This window comes from Myotis nattereri, assembly GCF_964212035.1.
Source record: "Myotis nattereri genome assembly, chromosome: 1".
NCBI classification, from domain to species: Eukaryota; Metazoa; Chordata; class Mammalia; order Chiroptera; family Vespertilionidae; genus Myotis; species Myotis nattereri.
Genome location: NC_138075.1, coordinates 47640934 through 47660966, shown reverse-complemented (window position 1 = coordinate 47660966; position 20033 = coordinate 47640934). Strand labels below are relative to the sequence as shown.

General features: G+C 45.4%; 1 protein-coding gene across 1 annotated transcript in view; it reads left to right on the top strand.

The window, feature by feature from the left end:
* SNX1 (sorting nexin 1) overlaps positions 1 to 13878 on the top strand; it is a 42444-nt gene extending 28566 nt beyond the window's left edge. The window contains exons 5-15 of the mRNA XM_081111697.1: positions 1196 to 1239; positions 3648 to 3789; positions 4411 to 4489; positions 4956 to 5031; positions 7555 to 7668; positions 7859 to 7952; positions 8985 to 9190; positions 11539 to 11682; positions 12216 to 12296; positions 12783 to 12854; positions 13449 to 13878. Coding sequence (XP_080967823.1) covers positions 1196 to 1239; positions 3648 to 3789; positions 4411 to 4489; positions 4956 to 5031; positions 7555 to 7668; positions 7859 to 7952; positions 8985 to 9190; positions 11539 to 11682; positions 12216 to 12296; positions 12783 to 12854; positions 13449 to 13499 — 1103 coding nt within the window. The 3' untranslated portion in view covers positions 13500 to 13878. The remainder of the gene's footprint in view (positions 1 to 1195; positions 1240 to 3647; positions 3790 to 4410; positions 4490 to 4955; positions 5032 to 7554; positions 7669 to 7858; positions 7953 to 8984; positions 9191 to 11538; positions 11683 to 12215; positions 12297 to 12782; positions 12855 to 13448) is intronic.
* The last annotated feature ends 6155 nt before the right edge of the window (positions 13879 to 20033 follow it).

Here is a 20033-nt window from a genome sequence, read left to right as displayed (position 1 = left end):
TCATTTTCCTTTTATCAGTGGTAAGTATCCTTAGTGATATTAGGCAATGTAGTATGAGTGGTTTAGAAGAGAACTAACAGCAATAATCAGTATAAAGTAATTTTTAAAATTGAGTATATGATTTCCATTTTACACATACTCTTATTAGGGCTGGCAAGGTAGAGAAGGCAAGCCCTCTATTCCTATACAGGTACACAGCTTCTTTGTGTACTTTCCCAGCCATCTCACTGAAACCAAGTTGCAGTATATGACCCTGCTGATCCAGTACTGCACCTTCTTCCCCTGGGCCCTTACCCCACAACCAGTTCAGAAGCTTAAGCAAGTAGTAATAGTTGACCTAGGTTTCCTATTTGGTGTGGGGGAAAAACCAAGGGGTCGGGAGGAAAGGGACAAAATCAACCCCAAACACCAGAGTCTAGCTTCAAACATCAGAGCTGTATCTGTCTACAATCCAATGGATGTCTTTTAAGTGCTCAGGGAGTCAATGGTGCCTTTATGTCCCTCAGTGGCCTAGGTCAGGACACTAATAAAGAGAAAAACAATTGCTTGAATCCCAAATTATTTAACAGTCAAAGGCTGTTTCAGAAACACAATTCCTCCAGAAAGAGAGATTTGTATGATATCAGGCAGCTGAAGTCTCTTCCGGCCAGACCCTTTGCTCTGGTTGAACATGTTAGATGAGAGAGGTCAATGTCCCCCAGCACCAATGGAGGGGGCCGTGACAGTATTTCTGAAAGAGCAAACCAAGCCCAGAGCTAGCTTAGGGTAGAACTACTTGTTTCCTTTTGCATCAGTTGCTTCCTTTGCCTCCTCCTGTTTTACACAGCAAGAGAATTGTTTGGTTTTAGACAGATGTGTGCAACCAGCCCAAATATTGGCATGATAACAACTGATGGATTGTCAGTATCCAGTGCTGCTTCGTGGAGGGCATAAATGGAGCCTGGCTTTGAACAGGGGACTGACTCTGTCTAAGTCAAACTGGGGCCCAGCCAGCATCCATGGGGCATGAAATGCATGAAGGCCCTGAGGCAAAGTAGGAATTGAATTTAGGATGGTATATAAAGCTTGGATATGAAACAAGTTTCCCTTCTTAGTCAGGGCTCCTGTAGCTTATGATTCCTGGTTAAATGTTAACAAGATTAGCAGTGCTTTGGTTTACAGAATAATCCTCTACTGCTTTCTTGTTCTCCCACAGGGGATGGTATGAATGCCTATGTAGCCTACAAAGTTACAACACAGGTGAGTCCAAGTGACCCTTCTGATGGCTACCTTAGTAGACTTGGGTGCTTATACCAAGAAGGTCATCATTCAGATTATTTCTGGGTATTTATTTAGTTTCTTTGCCAAAATCTTCCTTCAAGTTTCCTCAAGATGGAGCAAGCTTGCATCCCCTTGGTAATCTCATCCAAACCTTTCCACTTTTCTTCCAGAGAGCTAACGTTTCAGTGTGAAACTTTGTAAGTTTTATTAGAACATGCAGTGTATCTGATACAGTCCTGTCCCTCTGAGGAACTATGTGGCTTAGAGCTAGTTTGGTGGATTGCCCCAAACTATATATCACCTGTTTAAAAATTGTCAGTTCTTCTCAGATTTCCTATGTGGAACTTATTTTAATACTTTCCCTAACCTTTTGCCCTTAGGTCTGGTCTTCCTTTTTTATATAATATTAATGCATACAAAACTTACACAATGTTGTATGCATGTTATGAAGCATAAAAAATGAAGCCCTGAACCTACCACCGTTCTTAAGATGAGTACCATTGAATCCCACCTGTGTCTCTCCCTGTCATATTCCTGCCTCACACCTTAGAGGTGACTACTCTTCTGAGTTGTCACTCCTTTATTTAAGAAGTCTTCATATGTGTATCCCTGAACAATATACTGTTTTGCTCTGTTCTTGAATTTCATAAAAATGGCAGCATGCTGAAAATAGTGCTTTCTTTACTAGGATTGTTCCTCAACCCGTCCATATTGTGTGTAGCTACAGTTAGTTTATTGTGTGATTATAACATAAATACTTATCTGTTTTTATGTTGTGAACTAGAGGCCCAGTGCACGAATTCGTGCATGGGTGGGGTCCCTAGGTCTGGCTGGCAATCAGGGCTGGTTGGGGCCAGACCAATCAGGGCCTGCTGACCAGGGGGCAGGGACAGGGGGAGGGACTGCAGGAGGTTGGCCGCCGGCCCCAAGGAGGAAGCCAGCCCTCAGCCCTCCCTGGGAAAGGGGCCACATCCGCTGCCACCCACCCCTGGCTCCCCTGTCCCAGCCCAGGGCCCAAAGGCCGCGATGAGGTCAGGGAGGAGGCAATGGCTGCCTCATCACCGCACCGTTCCCCGCCTCCCCCCACACCACCTTCCCTCGCAGCCACACTGTGGGCCGATTGGGGCCTGCTGGCCACGGGGAGAGACCATGGGAGGTTGGCCGGCTGCGGGCGTTTGGCTGTGGGAGTGCACTGACCACCAGGGGGCAGGCGCTTAATGCAGGAGCTTCCCCCTGATGGTCATTGTACATCATAGCCAACTGATTAACGGGCTGTTCTGGTTATTCAGTTGTAATGGTCACTTAGGCTTTTATATATATAGATATTTGGCATATTTGCTATTTTTATAGTTATGAATTATGAATGTTCTTGCATAGTCCCCTAGTGTACACAAGGAAGAGTTTCTCTAGGGCAGGGGTCCTCAAACTTTTTAAACAGGGGTCCAGTTCACTGTCCCTCAGACCGTTGGAGGGCCGGACTATAGTTTAAAAAAAAACTATGAACAAATTCCTATGCACACTGCACATATCCTATTTTGAAGTAAAAAAACAAAACGGGAACAAATACAATATTTGTATTTGCATGTGGCCCGCGGGCTGTAGTTTGAGGACCCCTGCTCTAGGGTATAGAGCCACAAATAGTTCTCCCAGGTCATGCAGATGTTGGAAAGGAATACAGACTAGTCTTTGCACCAATTTATACTCCCATTGGCTGTGTAAAAGTTCCTGTTGATACACTTTCTTGTTAATCATTGGCAAGGCCAATCTCCTTAAAGTTTGCCTATCTGGTGAGTATTAAATGATCTCTCATTTCATGCAGGCCTAGTCTTTTTTACTAGAAGTCTGCTTTATGTTGTCTCTCTACTACTTGTTTCTCTCCTGTAAATTCTATATCCTGTGACACCTTAGGGGTTAAAGTGTGTACAGCTTAGACATTTCATCTGATCCTCCCCCTTAGAAGTACTGTTTAGTCTATCTTTAGTTTGGCTGCTTTAATTCCAGCAGCTAACATCCTTAATAAGTCAGTGCAGGAAGAATGGGTTATAGGTGACTATAGAATTCTAGCTTTAACATGTTTCCATAGAGCAAGGGTTCTTAACCTGGGAATGAAACTGTATGCTTGAATTTAGTCAGCTGCCTTTTGTAATCCTATATATTTCATGCATTTAAAATCATTATTCTGAGAAGGGCTCTGTAGACTCCAGATAGCCAAAGGTAACTCTAACTCCAAAAATTTAAGAATCTCAGCCTTGGAGAAAGTTATTTACCAGATGGCTGAGACAGGGATCTGGGAAATAAATGCCTTTGATGACAGCTGGACAATTTTCAAGATACTCCTTCATTCCTTATTTGGAATGAAACTGCCTTCTGTTTTTTCTGTCCCCAAGACGAGCTTACCAATGTTCAGAAGTAAACAGTTTGCAGTGAAAAGAAGATTTAGTGACTTTCTGGGTCTTTATGAGAAGCTGTCAGAGAAACACTCTCAGAATGGCTTCATTGTCCCTCCTCCACCTGAGAAGAGCCTAATAGGTAAGCCTGTGCTCTCTAATCCGCTTGGGTGTTTTCTTTGCATTCTTCTGCAATATATTTTCTACTGAAACTATTTCATGTAACAATGTAGAGTCTTGTGGTTAGAAAAGAAATATTTCCAGTATTTTCCTATAAGGCTCATGAGGTCTAAAGAAATAGCACGTTTTGACATGTTCTCTTTCCTTTGGTATAGTAGAATATCCTAGTGTTAGCTTCCACAGGTAGGGGTGTGTGTGTGTGTGTGTTGGTATCTAGGAGACTTAAATGATTGCTGTTCCTTCCAAATTGAAATGTAAATTGAGTGTAGACTGGGGGAAAGGAACCTTCCCATCATCCTCAGTTGATGTTTGATCTATACTCAGAGTCCCGTGGCCCCCCCCCCCCCCCTTTTAGGAAACATAGACTCTGCAAGTCCCAGAGTCTAGATCCTTCAGCCCTTCAAGACTGATTTCACAAATGACACACTTAAAGGACCTCTGGTTAATGCTCATGACATTGAAGTGGCCTTTGATTCTGTTCTGCAGTGCTGTTCTCATTGCCTTTCCTCCTATGGGCTTTCTTACAGGTGTGCTCTTTTCGTGATGATTATTAATTATTTTTGCTTTTTAAATTCCATTCCAGGAATGACAAAAGTAAAAGTCGGGAAAGAAGATTCCTCTTCTGCAGAATTTCTTGAAAAACGGAGGGCTGCTCTAGAAAGGTAAGTGCCATACAACCATTTTCCTGAGTAACATGAGGACTAGTGAGAAGCTGAAACCTTAGTCTCAATTGTGAGATGTTCACTGGAGTTAGTAGAGATGAGAAACTTGAGTGAATGAAAGATTTACACCTTCATAGTATACCTTACTTTCCCTAAGTCTCGTACCCGCTCAGCTCAGGAACAGACCATCTTCTTTTCTTTCCCCATCCTGAGTAGGCAGGCAGGCCTCCTCTCCTTGGACAGTCAAATATGAATAACTGAGGTCTCTTTCTGACCAGTTATTTCTCTTCCCCTTTTAGAAATGTGGAGAACATGAACTTGAATGTGCTTACAAGCAGAGTTATACTTAATCGCCTTATCTGAGGACATTTTAAAGCAATGAAAGACCTGTGACCCTGCCGGCACTCTGTGACACTCAGAACCAGGGAGACCAGCCTGACTAACCAGATAACTGCTTACCCCACAGGTACCTTCGGCGGATTGTGAACCACCCGACCATGTTACAGGACCCTGAAGTCAGGGAGTTCTTGGAAAAAGAAGAGGTTAGTATTGTGCAGACTTCATAATAGAATTTCATAATTGATAGCTGTCCCTTGCGAAATGAAACTAGTTCATTCAATGAATATTTGAACATTTAACATGCATATAGGCTAGTACCAGACTATATCCTACTTTGTAAACACCTATGAGTGACAGGTATTTTTCAGCCTTTGAAAGAAAAGAAGCTCTGCCTATAGTCAAAAGCAACTGGTTGTAGAGGTCACTCTGCAATCTAGTTTTCTTACTGGATCAACACAGTGATCTATTTGGCAAGTCCTTGGCATGTCTTTTATAGGTTACTACTTGCCTCAAATTGAATACATTTTTTTGTGCCAGGAGCTGAGGGGCATTGGTTCAAAACCAGTTACCACAAACCACAGAACTGCCATGTAACAAAAGTGTTGATTCAAGTGAGCAGTCTTTTTTTACAGGCTATCTGTAGGCTATTCACGATTGTAAGAAATTGGAGACAGCCCAATTGCTAACGATTGAAGAATTAAGTCAAACATATCAATACAGCAAGTACTTTGTTCTCATCATAAACAAAGTTTACAGAAATGTTTATATATATTTGCTGGAAGCATATATTAAAATAATGATAAAAAGTGAAACATGAAACAGCATGAAAATACAGGTGTAGAAATATGTTATTCGCCCTAACCGGTTTGGCTCAGCAGATAGAGCATTAGCCTGCGGACTCAAGGGTCCCAGGTTCGATTCCGGTCAGGGGCATGTACCTTAGTTGTGGGCACATCCCCAGTGGGGAGTGTGCAGGAGGCAGCTGATCAATGTTTCTCTCTCATCGATGTTTCTAACTCTCTATCCCTCTCCCTTCCTCTTTGTAAAAAATCAAACAAATATATTTTAAAAAAAGAAAAAAAGAAATATGTTAGTCATTAAGGATCAAAAGAAACGGTAGAGCCCTAGCCAGTTTGGCTCAGTGGATAGAGTGTCAGCCTGCAGACCAAAGGGTCTGGGTTCTATTTTGGTCAAGGGCGCGTACCATGGTTGCAGGCTTCTCCCTGGCTCAGGGTGCGTGCAGGAGGCAACCAATCGATGTGTTTCTGTCACATCAATATTTCTCTCTGTCTTTCCCTCTCTCTTCCACTCTCTCTCTAAAAATCAATGGAGCCCTAACCAGTTTGGCTCAGTGGATAGAGTGTCAGCCCAGGGACAGAAGGGTCCCAGGTTCTATTCCAGTCAAAGGCACATGCCTGGGTTGCAGGCTCAATCCCCAGTGGGGGGTGTGCAAGAGGCAGCCGATCCGTGAATCTCTCTCATCACTGATGTTTCTATCTCACTTTCCCTCTCCCTTCCTCTCTGAAATCAATAAAAATATATATATATTTTTTAAAAGCAATAGAAAAATATCCTTGGGCAAGGATTAAAAAAAAGAAACGCTATAATAAAATAATGTATCTCATAGGAAAGAAAACTAGAAGGAAATAAAAGGACAGGACTATATTTTGTATTTTTCATTTTGTTTTAATTTTTAATTTGCAAAAAGTGTCTAGTATTCTAGTAAAGAAAATGCTACTAAGTATATGGGTCTCCTCCCCCCACCCCCCCACGCCCAAAATGTAACTTTTTAATTAAAAATTCTGTCTGACACTTTAAATCTTTTCATTCCTCCTCTGGTATTCCCAAGTCCATTCTTCCATTTCACCCACTTATCCCACTTCGTTCCCCTAGAGCAGGGTTTGTGTACACTGGGCACTGGGGACACTTCAGGCTGGATCCTTCTTTGCATTGTACAGCTCTATCCACTAGATGCCAGTAGCAACCCCCTTCCCAGTTTGAACAACCAAAATTATCTCCAGATATAGCCAGATTGGGGGGGGGGGGGGGGCAAAATAATGCCATATTGAGGATTACTACCCTAAGTGTCCTAAATCTAATTTTTCATTATGGTATGCTGTATATATAGATTTTTCAGCATCCCTTCCATGCCTTAGGAAAGTTCTTAAAGACTGAACCAATCAAATGGTTATAAATATTTGGCTCTTTTTTTTTTTTTTTGCTTAATTAGATCATCGCTAAACATAGCCACAATCTGAATAAATAACGTTCCTGTCCTTGGATCTTTAATCACTGGGGAAAATCCAAATAGAATTAGAGCACAACTTCAAAGACTTTCAAGACCTTAAGTCCAGGTGTGTGCAGAGTATGCTAATCCAAAGGAATTTTTGACTTTTGACAAAAGCATACTTGGTATTTAAGCACTTCATGCCTGGGTGCGCAGACAATCTCAACATGAGGTCACCTGGCCCCATAACATGCATACACTGCTTTCTGCCTACACTATCAAAAGCAGAAAATGTTGCTGATTCTGTTTAGCATGGTCCTTTGATATTTTTTTTCTGTACATGCTGGTTATAGATGTGTCTGCCTTTGAAAACAACAATCTACAGTTCAAATAATTTGTTTGGCACGTTTGGGGCATGCCATCTGATAGATACTAATTCTTCTGAACCTAAAATAGGGGCAGCAGATAACTTGCCACCCCCGCCTTCTTGGTCTTGTAGCTGCCACGTGCTGTGGGTACCCAGACATTGAGTGGCGCTGGTCTCCTCAAGATGTTCAACAAAGCCACAGATGCAGTTAGCAAAATGACCATCAAGATGAATGAATCAGACATTGTAAGTAGCCCTCTGCTGCCCCCACTCCCTCAGACTTACAGATCGGAAGCCCTGAGGAATCCTGAAATTTCTGAAATTAGAGACTTTCTTTTTAAGATAATTCAGTTCCTTTTTTAAAAACTGCTAAGGAAAGACTGTGCTGTACCTATATGAATAGCTTCCATTAAAGCTCTGGGCTTGTGTGTTTCAGTGGTTTGAGGAGAAGCTCCAGGAGGTAGAGTGTGAGGAGCAGCGCTTACGGAAACTGCATGCTGTTGTAGAAACTCTAGTCAACCATAGGAAAGGTAACAACCTCTGAATGCACTTGAAGCCGGGGGAAATTGATGTCTCCAGTGAGTTGGACATGGGAGGGCATGCTGTTCCCAAGCCTCTCAGCCACTCAAATTGAAATTTTCTGCCCACCTGGTCCTGATGTTCCGATCGAAAAGATATGCCTGCATCTCCTGGCAAGAAACATGACTCATTCACTGTGGGCATTGTACTTTCAACCTGGGCAGGGAGCCATCCCAGGTACAGCTAGACCTGGGACGTGGGCTTCTGTTGGTATGATTTGAGTTGGTGGCTTATATCCACAAAATGATATCACAGACTTTAGCTACCTGGTCAAATGACCAATTTGTAAATGTAGGGAAACCAGATATGTCTCCTAACCCTTTCTCATTTTTCTCTAGTGAGATTTGCTAAAGGGCTAGTAAATTTCGCCAAGTTTGAATGCTTTCCTTTTCTGCCTTAAGCATGCTGGATCACCAGAAACCTAAACAGGCAAAAACCATTAGAATGAGACCATTGCAAGGGTTGGCCCAGGGCCTAATGCTGTACTAGGAATGGTTTTTACATTTTTAAAGGATGAATTTTTTAAAAAGCACATAAGACTAGATGTGGCCTGCAAAGCTTAAAATATGTGGCCCTTCACGTAAAAAGTTTGTCCTGCTCTAGAATATGCAAGACTGTGCAGTATGCACAGCATTCACTCTCATGCCGACAGGCTTCTTACCATGAGCTCTAGCACAAACAGAATCGTTCCTTTGGCCCGTTAGTATTAACTGGCCTCTGGCTCTTCAGGAATAGGGAGCTGCTTTTCCCAGGTAGACCCAGCTAGTGAAACTCAGGCCAGCGGGTGCCTCTCCCCATCTTGTGGCCAAGCTGCATTCCCTCACTTTCTGAGTGCAGCTGACTGTGGTGACTGGGCAGCATCGCGGAGACACGCCAGCACCAGCTGATTTGTCCCTTTTCTTTTTTTGTTTTTGTGTCGTTTTGTTTTTGACTTGTCCCTTTTCCTTGTGAGGTAAGAGGCTCTGCTGTCTTCCTCCTTCCAGAGCTAGCGCTGAACACGGCCCAGTTTGCCAAGAGTCTAGCCATGCTTGGGAGCTCAGAGGACAACACAGCCTTGTCACGGGCGCTCTCCCAGCTGGCTGAGGTGGAAGAAAAAGTTGAGCAGCTCCACCAAGAACAGGCCAACAGTGACTTCTTCCTCCTTGCCGAGCTCCTGAGTGACTACATTCGCCTCCTGGCCATAGTCCGAGTAAGCTTCTGTTTCCTCTTTCTCCTCCCCTTGACTTCATTTGTCTTCCCTTTGCTCTTCCCCTTCCCAAAAAGTTTCATTCATTATACTTCAGAATAGCTGAAACTTTTTCTATTCTCGAGAGAAGGCATCCTGTGAACCAAGAAATCCATTTAACTGTTAGCTGGTTATTGCTAAGTCATTTTGAGGCCCACAGCCAGTTTTTTAAATGCATTAGGAGAAAAGACCACTCTTGAATTCCCAATACGCCCCTCCTTATTATTGAAGCTGGACAGCGTCCTCATGCTCCTTTCTTCAAGCAAGGCTTATGTCATGGCGCCCTGGCGCAGTCATTTCCTCAGTCCTTTGGTCTTTGCCTCCTTAACAGTAAGCGGTGGCTCTGCCCTGGTAAGAGCTCTTGCTGGCTTCCACTTGTCCTCCAATGTGAGCAGTCAGGTAACTACACAGAACCGGCTTGGCATTGCATGGAGGAGTGTGGCCAGGGGCTGAGAGAGCTTGTCACCAGAGCCCTTTGTGTGCTGTGCTGACCACACTGGTAACAACACTGCAGCCTGCCCCTCAGGTCAAGCACCTCACCTTTTCTCCTGGTGACCAGGACACTGGTTTCCCATGACCGCTCGGAGCAGCCCAGGAAGCTTCACTGGGAAGTGGGATTGGCTCTCGCATGACGTCCCTGAGACAGAGGAAAGAGCCCTGTAAGGCCTGCGTCGGCCTCTGATCTGACGGCCCAGAATGAATGAGCTTCTGAGTTGCTACGGAGCCCCCTTCACTCCCCATCCCCCCATCTCCCTGCGCAGAGGCTCCTGTGCTGTCAGGAGCCGAGCTGCCAGGGCTCCGTTTCCTCTGTGGGCCTGCTCATTGTCCTGTCACTTTGCGTTTTGGTTTGCTAACCCAGGGTGATGAGAGCTGGAAAGATGACCTGCTTTGGAATTGTTAGAACTGGTCAGACTGCTTAGACTGGAGAGCCATTCCAGGGAAGAGCACTCTCTGGGGAACCTGTCAGAGAGGAGCATTGTTTGGCATCCCTGGAGGGCAGAGCTTGGATATGGTGCCTGGGCAGGGGCAGCCCCTGTGGACAGGGGTGAGGGAGGCCTGGCCTAAAGCTCCAGTTGCTGGGGCAGCAGGCCTCAGAGCGCAGAGCTGCCAGCTGGGCTTTTCCCTGAGACTTCGCCTGCCCTCCTCATGGTCATGAGCTGGTGGTGAGAATAGAAAGGGAGCAGTTTCCTCTACCTCTCCCCAAAGCTGGGCTGTACCGCTGTGAGCCCTGGGGTTAGGCTTGAGTCTTACTTGGGTATGAGGTCACCCTTTACCTAATCCTTTGACTTTGAGCTGTTAAGAAATTTCAAGTGATCCTAGTGGCACTGCTGGGGAAAGTAAATTTGGTGGCATCTCACTCCCTGAGGTTCAAGTTTCTGCAAAGCCCTGTACCTCGAAAACCTCCAGGGAACTTGTTGTGCCAGGAAGGGGAACAAATGGAACAGGGCTGAGAGGCTGGCCACAGGCACACATCTCTCCCTCAGGCTGTGTCTGGAAGCCTGCGAAGCCAGTGGGGATGTGGGATGGTTTGGTTAGGCCAACAACTGTCGTCTGGAAATCTTGATTGTGGGCAGGTGACTAGAACAGGGAAAACCATCAGGTGGATTTTAGGGAGCTTCTTGGGGCACTTGATAGCCTAGAGCAATTGAGTGTATGGACGGGGCAATAGCACCATGTCCCTGAGGGGGCTTTCAGTGTTTAAAGATCTGTTGAGCTAACCCTGTATAGTATGTGGTTGTCAGTTTAAAGGTTGCTTTCTTACGTTGGCCTTCCCTGATATATCTCCCAGGCTAAGCTAGGTCCCCAGTTGATTAAAGTACCTGCTTGTTTTCTCTGTACTCTGCATACTTGTAACTACTTATTGGTGATTATTAACATAATGTCGGCCTTTTCCAGTAGAGTATAAGCTCCATGAAAGGAAAGCCATGTGTGCTTCATTTCCCACTGTGTTCGTAGCTCCTGGCACATGGCAAGCACTCAGGAGGAGTGTGTAGGTTCATGGACTGGCTGGCCTGAGGGAGGCGTTCAGCAGCTGTCGTACTGGGCACGGGCCTCAGGCCGCCTCCGGTGCTCCCAGCCATCCCGCCTTGGGAGTGGCATGCAGCAGCATGGCGCTGCCCGCCGGAGGCTGGGAGAGGAGTCTTACCCAAGCTTCTGCTTTTGACATTAAACTTCAGCTGGGCACTAACACTGGGCTGCGAAACCTGCCCTTGCTCTGGCCCTTCCCTAGCCCAGCCACTGGGAGAGCCCCGGGCGGAGCCGGCGGAGCTCCTGAGGGCTGGTTGTGCTCTTCCCCAACACCTCACCCACAGGCTGCCTTCGACCAGCGAATGAAGACGTGGCAGCGCTGGCAGGATGCTCAAGCCACACTGCAGAAGAAGCGGGAGGCTGAGGCCCGGCTGCTGTGGGCCAACAAGCCCGACAAGCTGCAGCAGGCCAAGGACGAGATCGTGGAGGTGAGGCCCCGAAGCAGCCTGACGGGGCTGTTTGCTGGCCCCTTTGCACCCGATGCTGGCACGCCACCTCAGGTGAGAGAGGTGACGGAGTGTGAAGGACGGTGGCTGCTGGCTGGCCTTGAGGCCTGCCCTCTTCCTCTTCCCATTCACCCAGACTTCCCGTCAGTCTCTGCTGGAAGGGTCCTGGCGAGGTCTTGGAAAAGGTAATTCAGCTATGCCCCCCGGTGAGAACGAATTCCGTTCTTTGGGCGCCAGCCTTGTTGGTGAGGACCTGACCAGAGCTCTGCAGTTACAAGCTTTCCCAGATGCAGGATCGGCCTGCGAACCAGGCATCCCTTCCAGCCAGCCCCAAGGTGGCCTTCTGCCGGACTCTGACTTACACGCTAAATCCCCACATGCTATCTGATCTTACCCAGAGAGGCAGACAGACAGAATGACCAATTGAGGTCTCAAATATAGGATTGCTGTCCGAAGACAAGACTAATAATGATACCATAACGTTAAGTGATCCTTTTTTTCCTCTTTCTTCCCAGTGGGAGTCTCGGGTGACTCAGTATGAAAGGGACTTTGAAAGGATTTCAGCTGTGGTCCGAAAAGAAGTGATACGCTTTGAGGTGAGATAGCAGATCTTATTCTCATAGGTGTGCCGTGCCTGCTTTAGTAGTGGTGTTGGTTTTGTCCAAGTCTATTGAGTAGAGAGACAGGTGGAGCTGCCAGTAACTTGGCAGTTGTTGTGAAAAGGAGTGGCTGTGTGTGTGTGTGTGTGTGTGTGTGTGTGTGTGTGTTTTCATGTTCACGTCTGTGTGTTTGTTCCTAAGGCACTTGTTGCTGCTGAACTAGAACAGTTAGACACAAAATAAAACTTGCAGCTGTCATATACCCTGTGGTCTCCTGTCCTGTCTCCTCCCTTCCCACCCCCGCCATTCAAAAAACCTCGAAAGACCTTGGCAGAGGCTGTTTGGCTGGAAGTGATAGCTCTTCCAGCTGCTGGCTCCACTTCCTGAGCTTGTGCAGCACTGGTCAGCAGTACCCACCACCATCCTATCGAGAGGGGAAGAAGCACTGTCTGGGTGGTCAGTGTAGAATCCTGTCTCCTATAGAAAGAGAAATCCAAGGACTTCAGAAACCACGTGATCAAGTACCTTGAGACGCTCCTGTACTCACAGCAACAGGTATGTAAGTTACACACGACTTTCATCCTCTGCTGCGTGCTCCACAGACCAGCTGCCTGCTTGTGGCTTTGTGACAGGATGGGCTGGCCCTGCTGGAGGGGGAGGGTGGGGGGTGGGCGGGGGGTGCCTGTGCCCTGCTAGAATCAATAATTAAAAGTAGGCCCTGTTGCTCTAACATGGAACATCCAATAGGGTCTTTTGCTAAGCAGGGTTGCCCTAATCCTAAAACGAGTTTGTTTTTAAGAACAAACCCCAACTCTCCTCTCCCTTTAACCCCTTGATACCACCTAACCCAATCCATATGTGGAACAGTGGCCCCCACTGCGAGAGCTAACCGAGCTAGGCAAAGCTGTGACCTCCACGGGATGCTTCCTCTGGGGCAGAACCAGGACTGTCTTCAGAGATTATTCTAAGTCTAGAGAGATATTGGGCCGTGTGGCTGGCCATTTCCTCAGCTCCACCTCACCTCAGGCCTCCCTGTGGGGGTGGCTGAGGCTCTCGGGGGAGTGCCATGGCTCTGTGCTTACTTCCCTTCCAAGCTCGGGCTCTGCCACTCGATGGGGGCACGTGCTTACTGTCCCCACTTCTTTACAGCTGGCAAAGTACTGGGAAGCCTTCCTTCCTGAGGCAAAGGCCATCTCCTAATGGACCAAGGACACCAGAGCCCACCTGCCCGACGCTGCCTTTTTATACACTGTCCTCCTCCACCTCTGCTGGACCCTGACGCATCCTGCCTAACCTGACTTCTCCCCTTCCGCCCTGCCCCACACCAGCTGTCCCGTCATTCTAACCCTTACTGCACTTAGCTTCCATATATATTTTCTTACCTGAGAGAATAGTTTCTTGCTTTAAGCAAAAGACCTATAATAGGTGGTGGAATTATGGGATAGGGTGGAGTATTGATATAAATATATAAATACATATGTATATTTTTCAGGATGTGGTTAGGAACTGGGAATAACGTTTTCTGTTACTCCTGATGGTGCCATGAAAAGATTATGTAATAAAATATTTTAAAATCAGGTCACATGACTCAGACTGTGGTGCTTTTTCCTGTAGGCTGGGGTGCAGTTGGGAAGCAGGCCGGGAGTACTCCTAACCCAGGCGCTGCCCAGGTGGCGTAAGTTTCTCTCGGCAGGAGTTCACAACTTTGTGCTGCTGCTTCCTAGGCCAGTGGTCGGCAAACCGCGGCTCGCGAGCCACATGCGGCTCTTTGGCCCCTTGCGTGTGGCTCTTCCACAAAATACCACGTGCGGGTGCGCACGTACAGTGCGATTGAAACTTCGTGGCCCATGCGCAGAAGTCAGTTTTCGGCCTGGGTGAGTCTATTTTGAAGAAGTGGCGTTAGAAGAAGTGGGGGGTGGACACATAGGATGAACGAAAGGAGACAGACAAAACAAGTGTGCAAGACGAGTGTGGATGGGAGAGTTGGAAGGGGTCGACGTCAGCGAAGGTACCTCAATCAGATTGAGGACGTTTTTAGCAAAGGCCAGCTTAGGAGTACCCTAATTAAGTTAATAACAATGTACCTACCTATATAGTTTAAGTTTAAAAAATTTGGCTCTCAAAAGAAATTTCAATCGTCGTCCTGTTGATAGTTGGCTCTGTTGACGAATGAGTTTGCCGACCACTGTCCTAGGGCACCGGAGCTTCCTTTTCTCCATCTACCACAGCGACAGGGCCTCTTAAATCTGTTTCATCCTTATTCCCACTTCTTTAGAGAAGGGTTTTAAAGATGTCTCTTACAATAAGAAGGGAAAACCAATTCTCCTGCAAAGGAGGCAGACTTTCTCTTTTATGCCTACTCTGTTTCCTTCCCTAAGCTGCCCAGGGTGCTCTGAGTCTTGCCTTCTGATAGCAAAGTCTTGGGTTCTGAACTCCTTTTTGCCACCCATCAAAAGTCCTGAAAAGTGTAAAGGACCAATAAGGAGTTAACTCTTTATCCCCATAGACAAGAGCCAGGCACTCTGCTTCTAGTAAGGTCATCCAGGAGTTCCTAAACCTTTTGAGGTTCCAAATTTTACTGTCTGTGCCCAAGAGGAAGCATGCCACCGAGAGGGCCCATGTTGTCAGCAGGAGATGAAGGCCTTCAAAGGCCCCCCCCCCACGCCCCCCCCACACACACCGTGCTGGCCTGGCCAGGGAGGCCCTTGAGAGGATGCACTGCTGCTTCAACTGTGTCCACAGCTGCTTAAGCTCGCTGGTCAGAGGGACTGCCAGCCAAGATGCTCTGTAGGCAGGGCTGTGCTCTGTAGGCAGGGCGGGCAGACTGCCTGTGTGTGAACACTCCTCACCCCACCACCATCAAAGTGCCTCTGCCTGAGGCACTTAGACCTTCTTTGTCCAGTATTTTTTTGTGGGTGGTTAAAGTTTGGGGAGTGGTAGCCTGAGGCAAGAGACTGCGGTAAACAGCACGGATTTCCAGCACTGATGGGGAGGTGGGGCGGAGTGCCAGTGCCAGCAAGTTTTTTTTCAACAGGTTGATTTTTTTTTTTTAAGTCACTCATTCTCTTTCTACTCTGCTAATATTCTTGTTATCACCTTTGATTGTATCCTCAGCCTTTCTTATATGCTTACTTTGGCACAGTTATAAAAATATACACATAGAATATTTTGTATCCTGCTCTTATCATTCGACACTGTGTATGTTATAAACATTTTGTCTATATTGTTATGTAGCTGCACAGACTTTATTTGTAAGACTGTGTCATTCCTCGGAGTGACTGTACCATAATTCTGATTCATCCCTTGTTGGATTCTTGGTTTGTTTGGTAACTTTTTACATTTTAGTATAATTTCAAACTTACAGAAAAGTTACAGGACTACCCCAGAGAACACCAATATATTATTCTTTACCCAAATTTCCCAAGTATTTACATTTTGTCAGATGCTTTATGACTAACTGACTTGCTGTATCTACTTTTGCACGTATTTTCTGGGTCATTTGAAAGTAAGTTGCAGATGTTGTATCCTTTTACCCCCAAAACTTCAGTATGTATTTCCTTAAGGACATTCTGTCATAATTTATACCATAAGTATAGTTATCAAAATCAGGAAGTTTAACACTGATATAATAACTGTTATCTAACCCATGCTCCATATTTAAATTTTGTCATTTGTCCCAGTATCTCCCTTACAGCAATTTCCTTTTTCTTGGTGCAGGATTATATGTTACATTTAGCTGTACCACTGGTTACATGTGTCTCTTTGAATCTTAAAGAGTTCCCCAGCCTTTCATTACGTTGTCATTTTTTAAGAATACAGGCCAGGTAGTTTGTAGAATGTTCCTCAGTTTGGATTGGTCTCCTGGCTCCACGTGACTAGATGAGGGTTTTGTATGTGCGGCAGGAACAGCACGGAAGTGATGTCAGTTGGTCCCATTAATGCTGAAGTTTACTCTGATCACTGGGTTATAAGTTGATGTTTGCAGGTTTATCCATTTTAAATTTACTATTTTCCCCTTTGTAATTGAATGAAGAATTATATAATTTGTGGGGAGATACTTTGAGATCATGTAAATATTTTGCTCATTATCCACTGTGATTTTCCCATTCTATAATTTCTTCTACATATATTGGTTGGCATTCTACTTCTAAAGAAAAGTATATTTTGCCCTGGCCGTGGAGGGTAGATGGGTTAGAGTATTATCCCAATATGCCACGGTTGCAGGTTCAATCCCCACATACAAGAATCAACCAATGAATGCATAAATAAATGGAACAATAAATCAGTGTTTTTTTCTTTCTCTTTCTCTCCGCTGGGGCTGACCGGCAGACCCTGAGCAATGGATGAGTGATCACTCTGACACACGTTTCTATGAAAGAGAGGGCTAAGGGACTGCTTGGCTTGAGAAACCAAACCGCCCCATTCACCTGCCTCTTTAGGCTTTTATTGTAACAACAGCTTGAACTAAAATTAACTATTAGATACTATCAGCAGGGTAAGCATCCTTGAGAAAGCACATGCGTCTGCAGTGTCCTTTAAGCAAGGACGTCTGAAGACTAAGCATAAAGATTTCAGTAAACACGTGGCAGTTTAGTCTTGTTTAGAAAAGTCAAGGCATGGGCAGCCGCCTTCAGTCAACTCCTGTCCCATGTCTCCCCACATCTCTCAAATCAATAAATTAAAAAAAGGAAAGTATCTTTTCTCCTTACTTATTAATCTGCTTATCATGTGGATTAATGGATTCCTATTACTCAGTGCGAGTCATTGTTTTTATTTATTTTGATTTTCAATCCATTCCCCATTTCTAGCAGGCTCTTTTGTCTTTTTCACATGTCCCCTTCATTTTCTGAACACTTTCTGGCTTGACAAAATGTTTCAAGCTTATCTTGTATCTTCGCTGCCCCAGCCCTGTTCTCAGCCATTTCTCCAAGGAGTCGAGTCCCTTTAATGAGAATTATATTTAGAAACCAAGACCTGGGTGCTGAGTGTGCGCATTGCTACCGGAGTGTCGATGCTTCTAGGCCTGGCTAAAAGCAAGGAAATAAATAAATATAAAGCTGTACAGAAATATATATATGTTTGGATTGGTCTCCTGGTTCCATGTGAGTAGGGTTCACACTTCTTCTGCTTCTTCTTGGGTTATTTCCCCTAAGAATCTCTGGGCTTGAGTCCTGAAGATGAGGACTTAGAGCTGGAGGGACCCCAACATTCAATGTTAGTATTCAGAGACAGAATATTGAGAGAAGTCAAAATGATAGGGTCATTTATACATAAATATTTGTAACTTGGAACTCTTTCCAGATTTTTATTCTGAATGCATCTGCATCTGGGAACCCTAAAGAAAATAAACAATTCCTTTGCAGCTCAGGTTTTAGAAAGGGAGACAAGATAATGGAAATCTGCTGGGGCTAGGCCAGGAACTGGTTGAGAGCATGGTGATGGAAGGAGTGTCCTTTGCTGAGTGTGGAGAGACTCAGATATATTGAAGACCATGGATTTTGAGTGGCATCAGGCCACACAGGGGGTGGGATCTTCCACCTGGGGTAACAGGAAGGAAGGGGATGCAAATGATGATCACTCCCAATTAAAGGACACATTTGCTGCCATTGGCATATGCCTGAGCCAAACTCTTTGTCTTGTGAAACACTGGCTAATATTCTCTGCTCCATATTTGGGTAGAGTCAGGCCTGAGCTGAGAGTTAGAAAGAGATGAGAACAACTCACCCCTGTCTTCTGGCCCCTAGGACAGTGCCTGCGTCATCTGCTAATGGCTTGGATCCAGTTGTGTGGTTTCATGTTGGCTCTCTCCACCAATCAGTAAACTCTCTGAAGTGGTGTATCTTTTAAAAATATATTTTTAATGTGTTTTCATTGATTCAGAGAGGAAGGGAGAGAGAGAGAGAAACATCAATGATGAGAAAGAATCATCAATCAGCTGCCTCCTGCATGCCCCCTACTGGGGATAGAGCCCCCAACCCAACTGGGCATGTCTATAAAAAACTGTTACCTCCTGGTTCATGGGTCAGCGCTCAACCATTGAGCCACACCAGCTGGGCTGGTACATCTTTTTATAACTCCGTGGCCCTGGCAAAGATTTGGGCTCAGAATAGATAACTGTTCCAAATAGATAACTAGTGCCAAATAGATAACTGGTGAATGTTCACCAGTTGCACTCTGCCATCTGGCATTCATGAGGACCCCAGCTCAACTTCCATATTTATCTCCTAGTCCTTCCTAACCACGCTGACTCTTCATGGAAACTGATTCCAAATATGCTCTTTCCTTTCTCACTTCGTGTGGCCTAAGGAGCCTTCAGCAGTGGTGGGCTTTGTATCGGAAGTACCTCTCCCAGTTCCCATTCCTCTCCTCAAACGCACAGTCACATCTGTGAGAAGCAGTGCACAATATTGTAGATGGGAGTGTTGGTAGATAGAAATGGAGGGCATTGGCCAATGTGTCAGAAGATTGAGGATTCCCATAGACACTTGTACAAACAAGACCATGAAGATGACTATGCAAAGATGCCCCTTAAAGCATTGTTTATAGTTGTAAAAATTGAAATCAGTTTAAATGTACAGCAGGAAGGGATTCAATGAATTATGGTACATAATACAACTGAATATCACACAGTCATTGGAGATAATTCATAGCTATATTCATTGACAAGGAATACCTATTTTTGAGTGAAAAAAGTAGGTTATAGAAATACATGTATGGTATGTTCCACGTGTATAAAAAATTATATATATATATATATATATATATATATATATATATATGAAGGATTTTGATTGAATTGTTAACCATGGTTGTCTCTAAGGATGGAATTCTGCATGATTTCACATTTTTATACCATTTTATGTTGCTTAGAATTTCTATGTATTTTATAATCATAAAAATTAAAGCTATTTTTATTATGAGAAAACAATCTAATGCATCCCTTGGGGCCTAATTTAGATGTGCATTCCCTGGAATCTTTCTTTGATTCACTTTCCACCTCACCCCAGACTGGCATGGGAGCCCTGCCTCCTTTATAGCTCTTGGCAAAGCACTGTCTTTGCCATCCCCTAAGCCTTTGGTCTTTCTCACCCTTTGTGAAATGTGATTTCCGAGATGTGCCTCCTGGTCTCTGAATTCCTTAAGATCATGAACTATATCCTCTTGTCCTCGTCCTCTGTTCTTACCCAGCTGGGTGCCCTTCCCCAACCCCCAAAGGCAGCATGAGGGGCAATGGCTACCCTCAGGCTCTGGTAATTACTGTATTACGAGCCTACAGGCCCACATCTTGGAGTTTTTTAAGAGATTCCAAAATGAGGCCTGATTTGGGGTTCAGTAGGCTTTGCTGTGGTTGGCAGGACTGGTGCTCAGGTGCCCCAGGTGGGGCCTGCAGGCTGGGAGGTGACAACCACCCGCCACATGACTTGCCTCCTTTTTGCCCTCCTTGTCTCTTGTGGAAATGCCCCTCTGGCTGTGATGGCCAGCCCCTCCCCCCAAGGCCCCTCAGAGGAAGCGAGGTGCTCACATCCATAGGATGTACTTTGTCTGGGTCCAGAAAAACCCACAGAAAAACCCTGTTCAATCTAAGATAGGACCTTTCTCTAAAGAAATGTGACCACTGTTTCCAAATGACTGTGCTCTCCTAAGCTCCAGAGCTCTCAGCTTCCTCTTCCATTATGAGCGACCGCAGTGAAGACCCAGGGGCCCATGGGAACATCAGCAACCAGAAAATGATAA